The sequence below is a fragment of the Pleuronectes platessa genome, chromosome 17 (genome assembly GCF_947347685.1).
Source record: "Pleuronectes platessa chromosome 17, fPlePla1.1, whole genome shotgun sequence".
In the NCBI taxonomy this organism is placed as follows: Eukaryota; Metazoa; Chordata; class Actinopteri; order Pleuronectiformes; family Pleuronectidae; genus Pleuronectes; species Pleuronectes platessa.
Genome location: NC_070642.1, coordinates 21,535,809 through 21,558,776, shown reverse-complemented (window position 1 = coordinate 21,558,776; position 22,968 = coordinate 21,535,809). Strand labels below are relative to the sequence as shown.

The 22,968-nt window shown below is 44.9% G+C and overlaps 1 protein-coding gene across 1 annotated transcript; it reads left to right on the top strand.

The window, feature by feature from the left end:
- Nucleotides 1-307: 307 nt before the first annotated feature.
- Nucleotides 308-22,140, top strand: ift172 (intraflagellar transport 172). Its single transcript, XM_053445869.1, has 48 exons — nt 308-672; nt 2,084-2,227; nt 2,371-2,483; nt 2,580-2,619; nt 2,708-2,773; nt 2,873-2,952; nt 3,054-3,138; nt 3,313-3,527; nt 3,638-3,761; nt 3,950-4,045; nt 4,139-4,300; nt 4,395-4,448; nt 4,581-4,684; nt 5,477-5,562; nt 5,976-6,088; nt 7,191-7,358; nt 7,512-7,648; nt 7,784-7,891; nt 8,867-8,951; nt 9,307-9,399; nt 9,504-9,581; nt 10,429-10,671; nt 10,814-10,892; nt 11,003-11,123; nt 11,721-11,865; nt 13,424-13,513; nt 13,680-13,777; nt 14,105-14,240; nt 14,373-14,489; nt 14,652-14,794; nt 14,959-15,052; nt 15,180-15,244; nt 15,382-15,562; nt 15,680-15,789; nt 16,574-16,703; nt 17,321-17,419; nt 17,552-17,661; nt 17,818-17,881; nt 18,380-18,466; nt 18,622-18,738; nt 18,841-18,951; nt 19,041-19,160; nt 19,587-19,682; nt 19,806-19,865; nt 19,983-20,081; nt 20,216-20,366; nt 20,510-20,601; nt 20,852-22,140. The coding sequence occupies exons 1-48, from the start codon at nt 634-636 to the stop codon at nt 20,927-20,929; spliced, it is 5,226 nt and encodes a 1,741-aa protein (XP_053301844.1). The 5' UTR covers nt 308-633; the 3' UTR covers nt 20,930-22,140.
- Nucleotides 22,141-22,968: the final 828 nt, after the last annotated feature.

Below are 22,968 nucleotides of genomic sequence, written 5' to 3'. Positions count from 1 at the left end.
CGTTACTTTTTTACAAACATACGTAAATAACACTCTTCTTTTGTGCCTTTAGTTGTAGTTTATTCCTCGTTTCGGTGAATTAAATAATCTGGAAACACGTTTACAACAGAGACTGAACAGCAAAGTACATATATTCACACTGTACACATTTTGCTTACACTGTATACATTCTTGTTATACATTTATATGTATTTGTTTATATGTATTATATTTCTTTAAAGCAGTAACATTATAGTTTGTGTTTTATTCTGGGCTCTAGTATCTTGGGCTGTTTTTGTTGCCGTCGGTCGCATTGTGTTGACGTCACACAGCCCTAGCAACCCTGGGCAGCGGCCGGTAACTAAGGCTGTGTTGACATCGAGGCAGATGCAGCGCGGAATCAAAGGCATCTCCGCCAAACAGCGTGAGATCAAAGTCAACTCCGCCGAACAGTGTGAGATCAAAGTCAACTCCGCCGAACAGTGTGAGATCAAAGGCTGGTTCTGCTACCACCGGAAGTGCCTCCACGAGCGATCTGAGCTTGTTTACTTGGAGAGCCAGCTAGCTGTTAGCTGTTAGCTGAAGAAGAGCCAACGACTCCTCTGAGGCTCAGGTCGGATTCTCACCTGGACGAGGAGGTAGAACACAACCAGGATGCAACTGAAGCATCTGCAGACGCTGCTGACCCCGCAGGTACGTTCAGAGACAAAGTGAGCTCGTGCTAATGCTACAGAGCAAAAAGTAACCATGAGAACTGACGCGAAACAACTACGAGCCTTCGTCAGACTCGCTTTGAAACGACTGAACTGATTCTCTGTTAAGTTTGTTATAAATACAGATGTTTACGTTCACCGTTCACACATAATCCAAGTTTCTAATTTGTCAGTGTTCTCCCAGTGCATCACTTTGTTTTCCAGGTTTGAAACTGTGTAAATTGGGAAAACTGGTGCACGTAGTTTGGGACAAAACAAAAAGGTTCTGACACTCTGAAAGTTGTGTTTTTGTATTTCCCTCATCATGCAAAACATATTTTATTTTATTTCCATCTTCCACACACACAGTTTCAACCTCTCTAAACATTTTTTGTCAGTTTCAGATTATGGCCTAGATAATCAGATATTAACTTTGTAGATTGTGGTCGCTCTGTGCCTCTTTGTGGTTGTTTCACGTCTTTTTGTGGTCGCTCTGTGCCTCTTTGTGGTTGTTTCACGTCTTGTTGTGGTTGCTCTGTACCTCTTTGTGGTTGTTTCATGTGTTGTTGTGGTCGCTCTGTGCCTCTTTGTGGTTGTTTCATGTGTTGTTGTGGTCGCTCTGTGCCTCTTTGTGGTTGTTTCATGTGTTGTTGTGGTCGCTCTGTGCCTCTTTGTGGTTGTTTCATGTGTTGTTGTGGTCGCTCTGTGCCTCTTTGTGGTTGTTTCATGTGTTGTTGTGGTCGCTCTGTGCCTCTTTGTGGTTGTTTCATGTGTTCTTGTGGTCGCTCTGTTCCCCTTGTGGTTGTTTCATGTGTTGTTGTGGTCGCTCTGTGCCTCTTTGTGGTTGTTTCACGTGTTCTTGTTGTGGTCGCTCCTTGCCTCTTGTGGTTGTTTCACGTCTTGTTGTGGTCGCTCTGTGCCTCTTTGTGGTTGTTTCACGTCTTGTTGTGGTCGCTCTGTGCCTCTTTGTGGTTGTTTCATGTGTTGTTGTGGTCGCTCTGTGCCTCTTTGTGGTTGTTTCATGTGTTGTTGTGGTCGCTCTGTGCCTCTTTGTGGTTGTTTCACGTGTTCTTGTGGTCGCTCTGTTCCTCTTTGTGGTTGTTTCATGTGTTGTTGTGGTCGCTCTGTGCCTCTTTGTGGTTGTTTCACGTGTTCTTGTTGTGGTCGCTCCTTGCCTCTTGTGGTTGTTTCACGTCTTGCTGTGGTCGCTCTGTGCCTCTTTGTGGTTGTTTCACGTCTTGTTGTGGTCGCTCTGTGCCTCTTTGTGGTTGTATTTGTTTCATAAGAAGCAGAAGCTCCAGCCCCAGGTTGCCGTTGGCCCTTTGTCCTGCCTGTCTTGTCCACTCGTCCGTCTTTGTCATCGTCGGCTGGTTGTATGACCTCTAACTCGTTGTCTTCTCTGCCCCTTGAAGGAGGGAGCTGCCAAGGTGACGTGCATGGCCTGGGCACCGAACAACAGCAGGTTAGCCGTGTGCACGGTGGACAGGGTGGTGCTGCTCTATGATGAGCAAGGAGAGAGAAGAGACAAGTTCTCCACCAAACCTGTGGACTCCAAGGTGAGAGACGTCAGTCCACATCACGTCAGGGTGTCTGTGAAACCCTCACAGCTGTGGAAGACCTCATAATACACAATGCTCACAATGATCATCATCAGCGTCTGCTCAAATAACCGTTATTTAACAATGTTTTTTTTTGTCAGTACGGGAAACAAAGCTATGTGGTCAATGACATGGCGTTTTCACCGGACTCCACCAAAATCGCCATCGGCCAGTCCGACAACATCATCTTTGTCTACAGGATCGGAGAGGATTGGTAATTTCCTTTTGACTGATTCAACTTTTTCGTATTAAACCTGATTTTGTTCTGTGCGTCAGACACATTTTCAATCGATGGTCTCTTCTCCTGCAGGGGTGACAAGAAAGCCATCTGCCACAAGTTTGTTCAGACAGTAAGTAAAGATACACACTCAGGATTTTCATTTTTTTTATATTTACTGATGTCCTCTTGCTACTGCTTCTTATCTTATCTTATCTCAGAGTGCTGTGACCTGCCTGCTGTGGCCTGCAGAGCATGTCATCGTTTATGGTTTGACTGATGGAAAGGTAAGTCAGTAACACGTCCAATCCCCTCATAAGAAACCAGGAAACTTTTATAAGTTTTTATTGCCTTTTAGTGACATTTTCTTTCCTCTCTTTCCGTAGGTTCGTCTCGCGAATACTCAGACGAACAAGTCGTCCACGTTGTACCGCACCGAGTCCTGTGTCATCTCCCTGGCTCCCAAGTAAACACATGAATCATGTTCATATAGAAGCAAGACCAGCTAGCATTGTGTCTGATGTGTTTCTTTACCAAGTTATAACTTACACCTCTGTTGGGTTTCAGTGTGACTGGTAACGGCTTCCTGTCGGGTCATGCTAACGGGACAGTAGCTCGTTTCTTCTTTGATAAAGTCCCTGGGGAGTCTCAGGTACCCGCAGCCTCACACACTCTATATTCACCTTATATCATATGCTCAACATACTGGATGCCATTTGCATATTTCATTAATTAAACACTTTATAGTTAGATATTTCCGTGTATTCCTCTTGTAGTCCCCTTGTTTTTATCCTCTGAACTCACCTCCACTGTGACTCTTACACAGGGCGAGCTGTTGAAACATCCGTGCCCCCCCTACGCCCTGGCCTGGGGTTCAAACAGCATCATGGTGGGCGGCTGTGACAAGAAGGTGGTGGCCTACGACCGAGAGGGTCACATCCTGCAGACCTTCGACTACAGCCGCGACCAGAGTGAGAAGGAGTTCACTGTGGCTGCCACCAGCCCCAGCGGACAGTCGGCTGTGTTCGGCAGCTACGACCGGTCAGTCCACTCAAAGGGACATTCTTTTATTTTATATTTAAACATGGAGCCACGTCTCATTGTCTGCAACAACAAGTGGGCTCACAGATCATTTGTTTAATGTTTTTCAGAGTGCGGGTGTTTAACTGGGATCCCAGGAGAAGTGTGTGGGCCGAGGGAAACCCTAAAGAGATTCGCAACATGTACACGGTCACCAGCTTGGCCTGGAAGAAAGACGGATCCCGTCTCTGTGCGGTAAATCTGTCTTCAGTTGTATTGTGTGAATCCGTAGTGTGACTTCAACCTTGTACTTTTACGTAACATGTGTCATTTCAGCATCTTTACAACACTTCCTTCCTAAGATATCAAGTGATGTGATGCAAGGCTAAAAAGACTACATTTTTCTTTTGTGTGTATTTGTTTGATTGTGTGTGTCTCTTCAGGGAACCCTGTGTGGAGGAGTGGAGCTTTTAGATTGCTGCCTGCGAAGAGCCAACTATAAGAACAAGTTTGAGCTGACCTACGTTGGTCTGAGCCAGGTACAGACAGGAACATGCTGGGCCAGGCATTAGAAATGTTTTGTTCAGTTTGTCTTCACAACTTCTCGTCCCCCCCCCCCCCCCCCCCTCCAGGTGATCGTGAGGAACCTCTCCACAGGAACCCAGGTGGTCCTGAAGTCCGAGTACGGTTATGAGATCGGAGACGTGAAGATCATGGGAAAGGATCGTTACTTCGTGGCTCACACGTCCGACACTCTCCTGCTGAGGGACCTGCAGACCAGTAACTCCAGTGAGGTCGGACTTCTGTGTTTCTTTCACACCTCCTCTCGAAAACTGTTTCAAACTGGTTCCCTTGTGACAGATACTGATGACTCCCTCTTTCCTTCAGGTGCCCTGGCCCAGCTCTGGAGGAAACGAAAAGTTCTTCTTTGAAAATGAAACCGTGAGTGAACACGAAACAGAGATTGTGAGACCGTTTTTTAATGATCTCGTAGAACCACAGTTCTTCACCAGGGTTCCTTCACCACTCCACCTATTCAGCTGTGTGTTGTACCATGATCCATTGGGTTTGCAGGTGTGCATGATCTTTAATGCCGGGGAGCTGAGTCTGGTGGAGTACAACAACAACGACATCCTGGGATCCGTCCGAACCGAGTTCATGAACCCTCATCTCATCAGGTGGGTCCAGTCCTGGTTCTGTTCTGAACCAGTAGTGCCAGTGGGTTTTGTCGTGGGCCAGTTTTAAAGGTTTTCCCTTCGTCTCTCTGAGTGGAGGACACACAAATGATTACATGATGTTGTCTGAGGTGTATGATACATGTGTTTTATTTATAAATGGGATTAATTAGCATATAAAGGGGATTACTGGTCAGAGATCTCCCTACTCCCCTAGCTTACCCCATCTTTATCACCTGTTGTTATCTTTTTAATAGTTCTAAAACAACTGGAGGGAAGTTAAATTGAATTTAGATAAATCCTCACTTCCATCGTCTGTATCCTTATTAAGTGTTATAGTGGATCTGGAGTGAATCTCAGGAGACACAGTGCACCAGCCTCTGCACCTCTTCCTGAACCGACTTTCTTAATAACCCAAAACAACAGTGAAGTATCTCAGAACAAGTCCATGAAGCAGTTGGACCACAGTCAGCGATCAGTCCAGATCACGTGTGTTTCCTCTACTGTCCATTAGATGGGTGCATTGAGCTGCGTAGGTGTCGGTGCAGTGAGTCTGTGGACGAGTCTGTGAGACACTCGTCCATGTTGATGTGTTCAGACCTGTCAGGACTGACGGCCCCTCAGTGACTCACTAGTGGTCAGCGGCTGTTGAGCAGGTGTCACGGCGCCCCCTGACGGCTCCTCGCCTCTGGCTGCTCGCCCTCATCTCCAGGTGCATCCTGGGAGATGAACAGCCTCGTCTTTTTTTTTTTTCAGCTCCGTTCTAAAAGTGTGTGTGTGTGTTTGTGTGTCCAGTGTCCGAATAAATGAGAGGAAGCAGAAAGGAGTCCAGGACAACAAGAAGCTGGCGTATCTGATCGACCTGAAAACCATCGCTATCGGTAAGAAGAAACCAGAACAACCAGCACGTAGGAGATGCTGCTTGTTGAGCTTTAACCAACAACATTACAACCAAACACAAATTAACCTCAAAATCAAACCCACACCAACAAAAGAATAAATCCTAAAATACATTTGGGGTATCTGGCACAAATTTAAAGCAAAACTATACAACGTTTTTATCTTAAAAAAGCAGCTTTGATCAAATCTAAGCTTTAATAAAAAATTCCACGTCCAAAAGTCAGTAGACAAACTTGTGGCCTCACACAACTTGACCCCAGATATATATTGAGAGAAACTTCTCACACTGTAGAAAAGAATCATGGCTAATTATAGAATTTTAATTTCATACGTGGCCACACTGTCGCTGCTCCATTAACCCAATGCTCCCCCCCCCCCCCCCCCCCCTTCCCAGTGGACCTGGCCGGAGGCTACAATCTGGGAACCATCAGCCACGACTCCAAGATTGACTGGCTGGAGCTTAATGAGACCGGACGCAAACTGTTGTTCAGGGACAAGAAGCTGCAGGTGAGAATGAAGCGTCAGCTAATGTGAGGAGACGAGGGCGGAGCCGAGAGGAGGATCTGACATGTAGTGAGAGAAATATCAAACCCTGTGGGTGGTGGAGTGAGGTCTAAAGACAACATGGCCTGGAAGTGAACATGGTTTATATTCCAAAGGAAACATTATTTGAGAAGAGGTATGAATATGGGAGCAGTTGTGTGTCTGTCGGTTGTGAGTGGCAGGAAGGTGTGTGGTCAGTTGTTGCCCCGCGGTGATGATGTGTGAGCCCCGGGGCAGAGACATGTCCAGCTCTGGTAGTTGTGAATCTCTCAGTGGTATTAAGGGGTTTTTCTGCACTTGAATGGAACATGAGGACATGAGGACATGAGGACATGAGGACATGAAGTAGGAAATGTTAACTTTGTGGGACAGGACATCTTTTCTAACTCGGTTAACAAAATGCTGTAAATTATCTTCAGCTCAGTTGTATGAAAATTGGTTTGTGTAACATCACAGCCGTGTGTTAAGTGGTTGGAAACATAATTCAGTGTCAACCAATCAGTGACAGTATGAGCAAAATAAATTCAAACTATTTCATTCTCCTCCAGAAAGAACCGATAAAAAAAAACTGCAGTTTTATATTAACTGCTTCGTTAATTTAAAGTCTCTTTGATGTGAACTTATCAACAGGCGGCTCCTCCTCACTGAATTAAAAGTTGGCTGAGCTGCGGGGCCAAACTGGAGAAAGAGCATTATTAAAAAAGTGTGGGGGGGCCGATATTAAGGAAGCTGATTACAGCAGCGGGCGTTGTCTCATGCACACACACACACACACACACACACACGTACTAAGTGCTGCGACAGCTACTGCAGCTTATAGAATCTACATAATCTCAACTGAGTGTTCACGTGGCCCTGGTGGAAATGAATCCACTTTCTACAAGAACGTAAACTGTCGAGGTCCTGGACAGAGAATAAGAATAAATCTGTCTCGCTTATGTTCTCAGGAAAAAGAGCATAAACGTGTCTCCATCCTGCGAGTGGTATCGCTCCAGCTCTTCTTCACCAGGTGGTGTAGAGGTCCAGATCCTGAATCCTCTGTCTCTCTGTGCTCGTTCCTCCTCAGCTCCACCTGTACGACATCGAGTCGGGACACAAGGCCACGGTGCTGAGCTTCTGCCCGTACGTCCAGTGGGTGCCGGGCAGCGATGTGGTGGTGGCACAGAACCGAGGAAACCTTTGCATCTGGTACAACATCGACAGCCCCAAGAGCATCACCATGTTCCCCATCAAGGTGAGAACCTGTGGAGACAACTCTATAAGTTACATGAAGTCTACTGGAAGGGGACAAGTTTATGAGTTCAGCAGCTGCACAACGTCCCTCAGGATTCTCTTCAGAGACTCAAAGTGACTTAGTCCCACTTTCTCCACTGTGCCTCCTCCTCAGGGGGACATCGTGGACCTGGAGAGAGTTGAAGGAAAGACGGACGTGATCGTGATGGAGGGCGTCAACACGGTGTCCTACACGCTGGACGAGGGCCTCATTGAGTTTGATACGGCTGTCGATGATGGAGACTATGACAGGTGAGTTCAGAGCAACAGAAACCTTGTTAACGGTCACAGGTTCGATGCCCCAGGGATTCTCCAGCTCTCCCCCGTCAGCAGGGAGACGTAGTCCATCCGTCCCTCATGTTTCTGTGTCTGTCTGTGTCTCTGCAGAGCGCGAGCTTTCCTCGAGACTCTGGAGGTGTCACCAGAGTCTGAAGCCATGTGGAGGAAGCTCAGCCGACTGGCTCTGAATGCACGGCAGCTCCACATCGCAGAGAGGTCAGCAACACACACACACACACACACACAGAGACACACACACACACACACACACACAGAGACACACACAAAGTCCTTTCAACCTAACGTTAGTGCCTCTGAGTTAATTACATTCTTTATCGGTCTTCATTGTAACTGCGACTTATCTTTTGGGCCTGGAGAGAATGAAGAACAACAAGGGCACCTTCCTGACCTGGAATGAAACACACACACACACACAGACACACACACAGACACACACACACACACACACACACACACACACACACACACACACACACACACACACACACACACAGCTGCGTCCTCATCTGACCTTCTCCTCAAACCTCATTAATCGTCTGAAACGGTTTTTTTAAATTTAAATTTCTATCATAAGCATTTTCTCTCTCTCTCTCTCTCTCTCTCTCTCTCTCTCTCTCTCTCTCTCTCTCTCTCTCTCTCTCTCTCCATCTTTATTTCTCTCTGTTTTGAGAAACTTTTTCAAATTTAAATTCTCTGTCATTAATAATGCATATTCCGTTCGTTAGGCCTTGGCTTGATTTGCATAACTGCTGAAATCGGGGAGAGAAATGATTTTGTCTGGAGAGGATCATGTTAATGAGTGAGAAAGAGTCGCACAGAGTTTTATATATATATATATATATATATTTAAACTTTTCTTATTTCCATGACTTGTTCATTAATCTGATGCAACTGTTCAGAGGGAGTTGCTCATGAGATCTGTCTCTTCACTCTGCAGCGAATCCAAAGGCTAATTAGACAAACGCTCTAATTTATCTCTGTTCATTAAGTGAACGGCTTTTCAAAGTGTTTCCTTCAACCTTCACTGCAGTCGATGTTTCCTCCGTTGTGTTTCTTCCTCTCTAATCTTTCTCTCCTGCTAAATCATTTGCTCTCTCTCTCTCTCTCTCTCTCTCTCTCTCTCTCTCTCTCTCTCTCTCTCTCTCTCTCTCTCTCTCTCTCTCTCTCTAGGTGTTTCGCTGCACTGGGCGACGTCTCCACACTTCGGTTCCTGCACCAAACCAACCAGATTGCAGACAAGGTGTCCAGTGAGATGGTTCGTTTTCTAACCCTCAGCGCACCCCCACCCTGACACCCCCACCCTGGCCAAACACATACCAGTTAAGATGGTGATGCTGATTATTAATATTCCACACAGTCGCTTTAAATCTGGCAATTTTCACTCAGCAAATCCTGAATAATTAACTATTTGCTTTAAAGATGTAGGCTTCTCGTGGTGGGAATAGAAAAGCGTCTCCACTGGAATGAATATTCACTTGGTGGATTATGAGTGATTGCTTTTAAATGTACATAAGGAAGTTACTCCAACTCTTTTTTCGCTGTTTGTACAAAGTGAGAACTCAGTGTGTGTCTGTGTGTGTGTGTGTGTGTTTGTGTCTGTTTGTGAGAAGGACGGAGATGGGACGTCGTTCTACCAGGTCCAGGCCAACATGGCCATGCTGGACAAAGACTTTGAACTGGCGGAGGGACACTACACGGAGCAGGTCAGTCACACAACATGATTTGTCAGCATCACACTGTACAAGTTGTATTTGTGGTTATAAATACTCCTTCAGATTGAAGTCACGTGTTTTCCTGTTTCCTGCAGGATGCCGTGGATGAAGCCATCGAGATGTACCAGGAGCTGCACATGTGGGACGACTGCATCGCTGTGGCTAAAGCTAAGGTGACAGGAGTCTCTGACTGGGCTCCACATGAGCTGCTAAGTCCCGCCTTCTTCTTCTGAAGACGTTTGACCTCAGCGTCATTTAGATCAGACCCCAAAACAAGTTTTCAATAATAAATCATTCTGTCAAAAATCAGAAAACTGATTTAAAAAATACCTGATTTCAAAAACCATAACCCTAACCCTGTTTCTCAAAGTTGCTTCCTCATATTTCTTATTTTTACCAAATACTAAACATAACTTTAGTTATCGTCTAAATCAGAGGTCTTCAACAGGGGGTCCGCGACCCCTAGGGGGTCCGCAGAGGTACTGCAGGGGGGTCGCGAAATGTTAATTTTTTAAATTTTTTTAATTTATTTTCCACAAATTTAAATGTCTTTAAATACACATTAACATGCATCCAACATATTGAGAGGCTGATTTGACCCTCTGCCTGACAACCTCCATCCGTCCAGGGTTAGATAAGTTGTGTGCCGCCCATCAGGGTCCGACATCTCACTAATGTGGGAGTATGTGTGCTGACCACAGGTGGCTTGATGATTCACTGTCTCTTCTACATGTATGTTTAAAATAAAAACATGAATATATGAACCCGTGTTATATTCGAATAGCTTAGTTTTGAATGCACAATAACAGGGTAGCTATGTTTATACATGGCACTAGGCCCAATTTAATATAAAACACAATTTAAACAAAATATAAAGTAGAGGGTCCCTGCTCCATCTCTCCATCAGTTTTTCCTTGGCCTGAAACACTCGAAGACCCTCGGTCTAAATTATGAATCATCGATGGTGTTTTAAGCATTTCACCTTATGTAGAAACTTAAATGGATCCAAAATGGCTGCAGGGTCACCCGGAGCTGGAGACCTTGCGTGGGAACTACTACCAGTGGTTGACGGAGACGGGTCAGGACGAGAAGGCCGGCGAGCTGAAGGAGAGTCAGGGAGACGTCCAGGGGGCGATCAACCTCTATATGAAGGCCGGGCTCCCGGCTAAAGCTGCCCGCCTCGCCATCAGCCAGCCGGAGGTCAGCAACGACACCGGCAGCCGCATCGCCGCTGGGCTGATCAGAGGAGAGTTTCATGAGAGGGTAAGAGGATTTAAATCTCCATCTTTATCATTTATACGTTGTTTCCTACACATACTCTTCACCTTTTCATGTGAATTGTTGTTTAATGTCCCCAATATCTGAATTAGTCATAATACTTGGATTTTGCCTTTGTCTTCTAAAGGCCGGAGACATGTTTGACAGGATCGGGAACAACCAGCGAGCGTTGGAGTGCTACTGCAAAGGAGGCACCTTCAGAAAAGGTAAATCAGCAGTTCTGCCGCTTGTCTATTTCCCTTCAACAAACACAATCTGTGTTTCTTTACATATTTGCAAAGAAGCGAATGACGTTTCTCTTCCGTGCTCCCTGTAGCGGTGGAGCTGGCTCGCCTCGCCTTCCCTGCCAAGGTGGTGAAACTGGAGGAGGACTGGGGGGACTGCCTGGTCCAGCAGAAACAGATGGACGCCGCCATCAACCACTTCATTGAAGCCGGGTATGTGGTGGCAGAGGAGGGATGGAGAGAGAGAGAGAGAGAGGACGGAGAAGACAAACACATGGACAGATGGACGGACAGATTGTAAAAAACACAATCCAACAGCGATGACCCACAACTCTTTAAATCAGCAAAAAAGAGATTTAGATGAGACGTCTTTAAATATGGCGATAGTTGTGTCCCAGAGAATACTAAAATAGAGACAGGTAGTCTGCAGCCAGACTGGGGAGAGAGGAGAGAGAGGAGAGAGAGGAGAGAGAGGAGAGAGAAAGAGAGAAAGAGAGGAAGAGAGAGAGAGAGAGAGAGAGAGGAGAGAGGAGAGAGAGGGACCAGGGAAAGTTTTATTTGAGCACAGTCAGACATATAAAATAACCCTAACCTATGAAATCTTTTCTTATTTATAATAACAGCTGATAAGAAATAATAGGCAAATATAAATCATCATCATTATGGTTGAGTAGCAGCAGCAGATCTATAACCTGCAGCTCTGGAGCCACAAATATCTGCAGGATGTTAACTTTATTAATTATAACTTCCCGAGCGAAGCCGGACATGCACAGTTCACACGTTTGTATTAATATCTCCTCGTCTGCTCAGCTGCTCCCTGAAGGCCATCGAGGCGGCCATCACAGCTCGCCAGTGGAAGAAGGCGCTCTACATCCTGGAGCAGCAGGAGGACGCCGCGGTCGGGAAGTACTACGTGAAGATCGCTCAGTACTACGCCTCCGTTCAGGAATATGAGGTGAGATAGTGGCAACGAGGACGAGGTGCCTATAAGATATTCATCAAGTACCAGAAGAAGAAGTGAACATTACGCTGAAAGGCCCAAATCGAACGGATGGTTCTGCTTTACAATACGTGTACACCTTTTTTTAGGGACGAGGAAAAACTATATGAACCTTATGTACAAAGATAAGAGACGCAAACTACAATATATTACGCCGCTATATTAACAACAAAGTAAAGTTGTTTAGAAGAAGTTGCAGTGGTTTTTGGGATATGTTGTTCCTCTGCCTCTATTTGTGTTTTCCAATCATTTATTTAGCTCTGAGTCAAATGTTTTATGTTTTTGATTCATGTTGTTGTTGCTCGACCTGGTTCCAGGCTTTAAATTATTTTTATAAGGATTTTCTAAAACGTCAATAGAGAAGATGAATGTGAAGTTTCCTTCCTGAACCAGAGTCGCTCAGTCACACCTTGGAGCAGTTTCATCTTATCTTAGCTTCGCCTATAATGATGTGTTATACTTTTTATTGGGTTTATTTAGTGTTTTCTTTTCCATTTTTCCAATATGTCAATCTATGAGATGCATGTTAGTCGTGGTAACTTCTGTAAATCTGAGTTTTCCTGTGACACACGTCTCAGGAGGTTTGTTCCCTGATCACCACACAGGCCTGAGGGATGATGAGGGCAGTGACATTGTGCCACTGGCTGGTGTTTTGGGCATATCTCTCAGGGACATATACAGTCACCCATGAGACACACACACACAGACACACACACTGCTAAATTAAAGAGGGAGCTCAGGATCCACTTGGTGGCGTCTCTGTGGAGCAGCGTGGGCCGTTTGCTCGAGGTGCGTTGGCGAAAATGACAAGTTGGACGGTTTTTAAAAATAGTTCACCAGAAATACAGGACGGAAGAGAAAGAGAGAAAGCTGGTATGGATACAAAGCGGAGGGAAGAGGCAGAGAGATGATAGCACAGTGCGCCCTTCCTATTCTGATGAGCTCAGCTCAGCCAAACAGCCTCCGCACACTGCCAGCCTCTGAAAATAGCAGCAGGCTATTCTCGTCTGTTTGCTCCACGGGCAGATTCACAGAAAGTAATTAAGATAACAAGCTCTTTGCTCTCCAGCTCAGGCAAGATGCAGGAAAGTGAAAACTAAAACAATGAAGGAGGGCGCGTGCCTTCAGTGGAAACAATAACCATGACTAAACTTTTTATTGAATCAGAAGGAACCAGCAGCACAGACGCTGTGGTTACAGGTGGAGCTCAATGGAAGCTTCTGCCTCCAGGTTCCATCTTCACACTTCCTTCATATCTTCTCTGGATATATTAATTATGATTGACAAGGTGATTGTGTGATTTCAACATCAAAGAGCAGTTATATAATTTAGTTTACAGCTCAAGAAACACATGAGTGCAGCGTCTCTTCAACTCAAACTGAAACACTCAGTGGAACTCAAACCTCGGCCGAGTTCCATCCAGCTCCTTAAGGAACCACAGGTTAACTCACTCGATCCAGATTCTCTCATCTTGTTTTCTAACAGCATGTTCTCTGTGTTTCATGGCCTGTAGGTGGCAGAACAACTGTTTGTGAAAGGAGGTCAAATAAAAGAGGCGGTGGAGATGTTCACCACAGCAGGACGCTGGGAGGAGGCTCATAAGGTCGGTGTGGAACACAAACACACAATGTGTAGAATTCAATTAACTGAATTAAACCTTTGAGAGAAATCACCATATTCATCACTTTTCATCTCCTACACATCAGATTTAATAATGATGTGTTGTGATGATAAATATGCTTGACAAAAAGAAGTGTGTGTGTGTGCAGTTGGCAGTGACGTGCATGACCGAGGAGGAAGTGGTGGCTCAGTACGTGAGCAGAGCTCAGGAGCTGGAGGGAGACGGGAGGTTCAAAGAGGCCGAGCGGTAAGTGCTCGTCTGTGTGTTGATATTTATATCGTTTGTGTCGTCACCGGCGGCTCGAGGCTGGAAAATGAAGTCGAGGTGAAACTGACTGAGAAGAAATCTGTGACCTGAGATCCAGAGAAACAACAGAAACACATCTGACTGAGGGAAAGGAGACGATTCCTTGTTATATCAAGACAGATTCACTAAAGCTTCTCAATTCTCATAACATCCTTTTCCAATGTTTTCCCATTTTGAGGTGGAACGTCAGATATCTCATGTGTGTGTGTCTGTGTGTGTCCGTGTGTGTCCGTGTGTGTCTGTGTGTGTGTGTGTGTGTGCATACAGGCTGTTTACCACCGTGAACCAGCCGGACCTCGCCATCACCATGTACAAGAAGAACCGCATGTTCGATGATGTGATTCGCATGGTGGCCAAGCATCACCCCGACCTGCTGAGCGAGACCCACCTGCTCCTGGCCAAGGTGAGGCACACCGCGCTCCACCGGACTCGCTCCACCGGACTCGATCCACCGGTCCCCAGGACGTGTCAGTGGTGCATTGCACACACGTGTGTTCATTCATGTTGATATGTAACATGTAAATGTTTCCTGTAGGAGTTTGAGGCCGAGTCCTGGTTCTCAGAGGCCGAGCATCACTTCATCGAGGCTCAAGACATGAAAGCTGCCGTCAACATGTACCGAGTGAACGACATGTGGGAGGAGGCTTACAGGGTACACACACACACACACACACACACACACACACACACACACACACACACACACACACACACACACTCTCCCTCTGCTGCTTCTGTGTGGATGTGTGTTCGATCACACCGGTGACGATCTAAATAAACCCCGTCCGTTTCCCCCCTGTGCCGCGTGTGACAGGTGGCAAAGAGCCACGGAGGAGGCGGGCTCCAGAAGCAGGTGGCCTACCTGTGGGCCCGCAGCCTGGGGGGGGAGGCGGCCGTCAAACTGCTCAACAAGTTCGGCCTCCTGGAAAACGGCATCGAGACCGCGTTGAATAACTTGTGAGCTGCGACACGACACAACACAACACAACACACAACATTTAACAGGACGACAACCAGAGGGGAACATGTGCTGGCTTTAATAAGCTAAGATATATTATGTGTTTATAAATCACACAGTAAGTTCTGGATTATAGATTCTCTGCTCTTCCTCTTGTCTCCAGCTCGTTTGACTTTGCCTTCGACTTGGCCCGACTCGCATGTAAAGAGAAGATTCCTGAGATCCACCTCAAACATGGCATGTACCTGGAGGACGAGGTAACCCCCCCCCCGTTTAAAATCCATTCTGATTTAAAGTCTATTTTCCTTAGTGACCGTGAGTTGACAAACATTCTTATTCGTAAATATTGTTAATTAAGAATTCTGCCACGGTTTCGTTTCCCAGGGAAAGTTTCCTGAAGCCGAGAATGAGTTTATCAAAGGAGGAAAACCCAAAGAAGCTGTTTCCATGTGAGTCCTGAGGAAGATGATGAAAGATCTCTGACGCTCAACTTGTTCAAAGTTCCTGTTCCTACTTTAAGCACTAAGCTGAATCATGAGTTCACTTCCCTGGGACTTGGAGCTCATGTGTGTGAACCGTGTTCCAGGTACGTCCACAACAAGGACTGGGCCAGCGCGCAGCGGGTGGCCGAGGGCTTCGATCCAGAGAGCGTCTCTGAGATCCTGGTCGGCCAAGCCAAGTGCTGCTTTGAACAGAAAGACTTCCAGAAGGCCGAGGGCTTCCTGCTCCGAGCCCAGAGACCCGAGCTGGTCGTCAACTACTACAAGGTAAACAAAGCTTGAGAAACAACGAGGAAGAAGTTTGATTCTACTGAAACTTTACGTCAGGGACTCGTGATGTTGTCATATTCCAGATCACATGTTCTACTGTTCTGTGTTCCTCAGGAAGCAGATATGTGGAGTGATGCCATGCGCATCTGTAAGGAGTACCTCCCCTTCAAGCTGTCCGCGCTCCAGGAGGAGTACGAGAGGGAGTCCTCCAAAAAAGGAGTCCGGTGAGATTCCAGAGAGCCGTGAACGTGTGGATCAGTTTATCTTGAACCTGTTATCGTCTCAGCAGAAGCCAAACGCCTCGTTAACGTGATTCATAATGAGGAATCATAAGTTTGCTCCGTGCGGGACGAGTGTGTTTTAGAATTTGTTGGCCTGTTGGGTTGTTCGGGAGATTTCTCTCCGCTGCACTCAGCCGCCAGAATAATCTATGCACAGAGAATCGGTTTGATGCTTTATTAAACACTCGCTCTTGTGTGGTTCCAAACCACGAAGCTCCCAGTAAGGAGAAGCTCGTTAGCCAGCGAAACCAGCAGCAGGCAGCTCTTATCCTCCTCCCAGTGCTTCTCCCTCTTTAATGACCTGTGGGAGAAAACATCAAAAGTTGCCAGTGGAAACGGGCGATGAAGAGCGTTAAAGTGAGAAAACACTGAATTATTCCTCCGGAGTTCAAACCAGTTCAAGTGTGAAGATTCCCAGTTTCTCTCCAGCAGCCAGTTTACTGACAGACGAGACTTCTAGAGACCGAAATCTGTCAAGAACAGAAATCTGGAACAAAAAGGTGGAGAAATAAATAAACTTTTATGAAGCTACTGTTAAATTAAACACTCATAAATACCAGTTCTCTAAACTTCTACAAATCTATGAATGAATATCTGAGAAATCAAGGAAACTGATGTTAAAAATGCTCTTTTCTCATTACGAGCATTACTCCTGCTTTGTTTTAAACATCTGACAGTGTGTGTCTCTGTGTGTGTGTCTGTGTGTGTGTGTTGCTGCTGCTTCCAGGGGGGTGGACAGTCTGCTGGAGCAGGCCAGGGAGTGGGAGCAGTCGGGGGAGCACTCCCGGGCCGTGGAGTGCTACCTGAAGGTGAAGGACGACTCCAACACGGAGCTGATGGTGAAGTGTTGGTTGAAGGTAACAACAAGTCTCAGTTTCCTCTCTGATGAAAGTTGATTTCATATTTTTAATATTCGCGGGTCGAGATGAGTCTGAGGGGTCGTCACAATAAAACAAAAAGGAAAGGAGGCGACCTGCAGCTGTTGGACGATACTAGCTGAAGATTAATAAACAGAATCTGTTATTAGCTTCTTCTTCTATCCATCACTGCGGTGGATGAATAGAAAGAGGAGATTTCCCATGATGCTGCAGGAGGGACGAAGGTCACCGTGTCACCAGATATCAATAGATCCTATTCTGCTCGGAGCTGCACAGCAAACACTGAGTTATCGACTCGAGCGCCGCGGAGATCCGATCATCTGAAATCTGAATGGACGCTCGGACTGCCGGAGGAAAAGGTCAAGAGGTCACGGAGATCGATGGGTGTTTGTTTTCTAGCCCCCTACTGGGAATTTGAACGTTTGGCCTCCCAGTGGAGTTCGATGGGGGAAAGAGGTCGACAGGGATCAATAGGTCACTTCCTGTAGAGAGGAGGACGACGCACGTTAGACTGTTATCATCAGTTTAATGAAATCTTGTTGTTTGACGTGTAGAATTAAGTGTGTTTGTTGTTTTTGCATGTGTGTGTTTTCCAGGCAGCAGAACTGTCAGTGAAGTTCCTGAGTGGAGATCGAGCGGTGGAGGTGATTCAGGTGGTCGGGCCGCGACTCGCACACCTGGGGAATTACAAAGCTGTGAGTGGAGACACACACACACACACACACACACACTATCAATCTATAGGTTGAACAAATTGTGTTGTGTGTGTCAACCTCGGATTTTTGTCGTTGATCATTTCCTGATTTTGTGTGTTTTTCCTGATCCAGGCCGCCGAGCTGTATTTAAACATGGACTTGATCAAAGAGGCGATCGACGTGTTCATCGAGGGCGAAGAGTGGAACAAGGCCAAGAGGATCGCCAAGGAGCTGAAGCCCAGGTAGAAAACACACACACACACACACACACACACACACACACACACACACACACACACACACACACACACACACACACACACACACACACACACAGACACACACACACACACACACACACACACACACACATCTCTGATCCCTCATACTCTGTGCAGGTATGAAGAATACGTGGACCAGAAGTACAAAGAGCATCTTAAGAATCACGGGAAAGTGGATTCTGTGAGTAAAATCACACACAGTAATACTGTATAATACTGTTTAATACTATATAATACTGTTTAATACTATATAATACTGTGTTATACTGTTTAATACTGTATAATACTGTTTAATACTATATAATACTGTTTAATACTATATAATACTGTGTTATACTGTTTAATACTGTATAATACTATATAATACTGTATAATACTATATAATACTGTATAATACTGTTTAATACTATATAATACTGTTTAATACTATATAATACTGTATAATACTGTTTAATACTGTTTAAAACTATATAATACTGTGTTATACTGTTTAATACTGTATAATACTATATAATACTGTATAATACTATATAATACTGTATAATACTGTTTAATACTATATAATACTGTTTAATACTATATAATACTGTTTAATACTGTTTTATACTGTATAATACTGTTTAATACTGTGTAATACTATATAATACTGTGTAATACTTCTTTGTATGACCCTGTGCAGCTGGTGCATGTGGACCCGATGGCCGCTCTGGACCTGTACGCGAAACAAGGCCAGTGGGAGAAATGTCTGAGCACAGCCTCCAAACAGGTACCGACCACATGTTGCATCTGGATTCAAACGTTTCAGAACCTCCTCTCCGCTCTGCCAACGTCCCACAAACCTCCTCCGTGTCAATCTGTGTGAACTGTGTTGTGTCTGGAATCTGTCTGAGCTCCTCGTCCTCGTCTCTGTGTCGTGTTCAGAACTTTAAGATCCTCCACAAGTACGTGGCTCTGTACGCCACCGACCTCATCAAGGAGGGCGACGCTCCGGCCGCTCTGCAGCTCTACCTGCAGCACGGGGTGCCGCCCAACCCGCAGGTACACACACACACACACACACTTGTGTTTCTTTTACAACACAACCACACTAAAACTAAAGAGATGAAGCTAAATGCATTTCATCCTTTTTTACCCCGTCAGAACTTCAACATCTACAATCGTCTGTTCCTGGATCTGATCAACCTGCCGGACACCGACCGGCCGGAGTCGTACCGCCTGTGGGCCGACCTCCGCAACTTCCTCCTGCAGCTGGTGCGTCACAACACAACCATGTTTACTGCTCAGACCGGAGAGAGAGAGTTCAAACTCCAACCTGTTCATGTTCTTCATGTTGATCTCAGAGCGAGAACGTGTCCAAGTCGGCCAAGGCCAACTCCCCGGCTCACGAGGACTTCAGCCAGATGCTGCTCATCGCTCACTACTACGCTGCCCGGGCCGCCGCCAGAGGAGTGGAGCAGCTGGTACACACAGAGACACAAATACACAAATACACAAGAACACAAAAACACTAAAACACTAAAACACAGGAACACAAGAACACAGAAACACAAAAACACAAAAACACAAGAACACAAGAACACAAGAACGCAGAAACACAAATACATAGAAACACAAGAACACAGAAACACAGAAACACAAATACACAGAAACACAAGAACACAGAAACACAAAAACACAAATACACAAAAACACAAAATCACAGAAAGGCTCAAAGAGGATTTCAGGAAGCTTCGTTCTTCCTGTTCACCTGCTTCTTGGTATTTGAATGAGCATAATCACATTAAATCATAAACTCCACTAACACAGGTCCTGTTCATGTCCGTCTGTGAGTTTGTTTGTTGGTTTATTTGTTGTGTATCTGTAACAGGACAGTTGTGTGTTCTCAGGTCAGCGTAGCAGCCAAACTGTCCACGTCTCTGCTGCGTCACACTGAGCTCATTCCTGCAGACAAAGCTTTCTACGAGGCCGGTCTGTTCTGCAAGGTGAGTCCAGCCTCTTCCTCTACAGCTCATCTTTATGGTCTTCTGCATCACAGGAAGTTAAAAATCACAAGATGAGAATCAAAGATCAGTTTGATTGGCTGTAATGTTTTCTCGTGGCTGCAGGCCGCCGGCTGGGAGACGATGTCCTTCATCTTCCTGAACCACTTCATGGATCTGTGTGATGTGAGTGTCACAGCCTCATTAAATCTATATGATTCAGATCTACACAGTTTCTAGAAGCTACACAACCTCAGAGGAGGAACCTGTCCTCATCTCTTATTGGTTGATTCCTGTCTCCAGGCTATTGAAGAGGGGACGGTGGACGACCTCAACTACTCGGACTTCCGCGACACAGACATCCCAGTGGAAGTTCCAGTTCCCACCAAGCTCTGCATCAACGTACGTCTTTGTCTCTGTTCACCAGACACACACATCGTCAGGGACTGTGGTCAGGATGATGAGCTGTCCAATCAGAAACACGGCTCACTGACAACCTGGTGTTTCATGTGGGTTGTCACTTTGTGTGTCTGCAGGAAGCTCAGCGGGAGGAGATCCGTAACCTGCTGCTGTCGGCCTGCATGGATCACACCAAGCAGCTTCTGCCCCGAGACGAGAGGAACTCCTACGTCGCGTCGCTGGTGGACGCAAACACCGGCCAGCGCTCACTGCCCTGTGTGCTCACAGGTAACACACACACACACACACACACACACACACACACACACACACACACACACACACACACACAGGACAATAATCTGACTGTTAGGGATCGTGTTCCCACTTTGATGCTTGAACACGCCCCCTCCTGGTCTTCCTGCCTGCAGGCTACCCAGTGCTGAGCAATGGGATCAACTTTGCGTCTGTGGGAAAAACAGCGAACAAGGACGACTGGGACAAATTCGACATGGCCACCAAGGTGAGGACAGACGAGGAGACGCTGTGACGGTGTTTTAATGTCCCAGAACCAAGATGTCGTATTTTGTTCAGGTTCCGATGAAAAGAAAGAAACTCAGGAGGCGGGAATCTGCTATTTTATATATTTTTATCTTGGATAATGTTTTCCCTGTATTATTCAGTTAAATGATTAATTGATGATTGGTTCTTCCTGCTCTGATGTTTAAGCTGCTTTCTGATTGGTCGCTGTTTGTGTTGCTCCTCCCCCGCAGACCACTCACAGTCCAGAGTGTCAGGACGTCATCAAGTTCATCGGGCGGTGGTGCGGCGGCCTGCCCTCCTCCCACTGACCTCTGCTGCTCCCGCTGCAGCTCTCTCCTCCACCTCTTCTGTGAGGTTTGAACCTTTCTCCATCCGTCCGTCCATTTTCTATCTTTAGTGAGTCTGTTGAAAAATGATAATTCTGAAAAAACGAATTCCTCTGCTGCTTTCTGTTTCTCTCTCAGGATGACGTCTCTGAATCCAAAGGTTTCTTTGACTTTGACAGTTAGAGGAACTAATGTGTATAGTGTGTGTGTGTGTGTGTGTGTGCTTCAGAGTTTATTGTGTGTTTAATATGTAAATGCGTTTTGTTACATAAAGTTTAAATGACAGAGTTTTTAAACGTCGTGCCTTTATCACGTGATGCTTGATGATGTTGGTTCATGTCATGAATTTAAAACATCTCAGTAAAACAGTTTGAAATCAGGTTCATATCAAATAAACACCTGAATACAGAAAGACTGATGAGGTCACTCCTACTGTCTAGAAACCAGATATCAACTCTCTCTGTTTAATCGTTTCAAACGTTATAACCTGCTGGTAACACTGGGAAATTATATTCAAACTGGTTTTTAATTTACATAGAGATTTAAGGTGTCTGTTTTTTTTACATATACTGTATGTTCTGGTTTTATATAGATGTTTAGGTTTTTACATGCAGACTTTTAAGTGTTTGGATTTTTGTTTGTTTAGATTTATAGATTGAATGTATTTCAAATATATTTTTACATACAGATTTTGAGCCCTTACATGTATCTATAGGATACTGAAAAAAGATGTTTAGTACAAAAAGGTACATAAACAGATTTCAGTTCATTTCTATGGTTCTTTAAAACTATGTGTCATTATATTTTTATTTTATTTATTTATTACCCAATAACCAAAATGTTTTCCTAAATGTTAAGATGTAGATAAATATCCCTCGTTGTAAATAAACAAAAGAAGATCTTCAAGAAGACAAAAAACAGCAGATTTGACTTATTTGTTTATTTCATCATTTGTCATTTTTACAAGACACAGTATGATAGAGAAAATATATATATATATTATAAACAATTCACAACTTACCTCCATTCATCACTATAATCTATTTCATATTTTGGTCTCATCTAAAATATTATAATACAAACCTTTTCCAACTGGCTCATGGAAGTAAAATGTTTTTTAAATTATTCCAGACAGAGTTTCAGGAAATGTTTACAGGAAATGTTTGCTGCCCTTTCACATTAAAAGTATGAAATTAGCCTAAAACACAATAAAATAATTATGGCAGCAGGTTGAGCAGGTTTTTCATAAATCACAAGAACAGAATATGTTATTATTTAAATGACTGGACAAGTTCTGGGACTTCAAACACCACCTGAAAATACAAATATATAAAAACGTGTAATTGACTCTACATGTACACACATGCAGTAAAGTTTACAGTTTACAGTATATACAGTACACACCGCCTCCTTTCCCGGCAGCTGCACGTCCACAATCAATAACAAAGCCTTTGTGTTTGGGAAAATACATTAGTAAGAGATAACTCTTTCCTGCTCAGAGGCTCCACGTCTCCTGAAGGTGAACGTTCACTGTGGAAAAGAAACATTCATATTCATATAAGATCTTTGTGTTGATGGTTTTATTGAATAAGTATCTGGATTTCTAATTGTTAGATATATTCTTATATTGTGTTAAATCATTAAAGCACATTAGAGTGTTCCTATCACACTAATATTTCTGATAAGTTTTGTTTTAATTATTTATTTGATGCTATAAAAACATTATGTCTGACAACAGACTCATGATTGGTCGAGGGCGTGTATCCGCCTGTATGACATCACCAGCACAAGATGGCCGCGCTCGTATCCAGGATATTTTGGCCTCTTTTCTGAACCATTAGAGGAAGTGGACATGTGTCGTCCATCTTTATTTACACGCAAAACAGAACCAAGTGGAAGCTGCCACGTCTGATTGGCTGAGACACCTGCCAATCAAGCTAAAACATCTCTTTAGGCCAGTAACATCTAGTGGCCACTGGTGGTACTGCAACTTCTGGTTTCTCATTGGCTTTAATGTTATA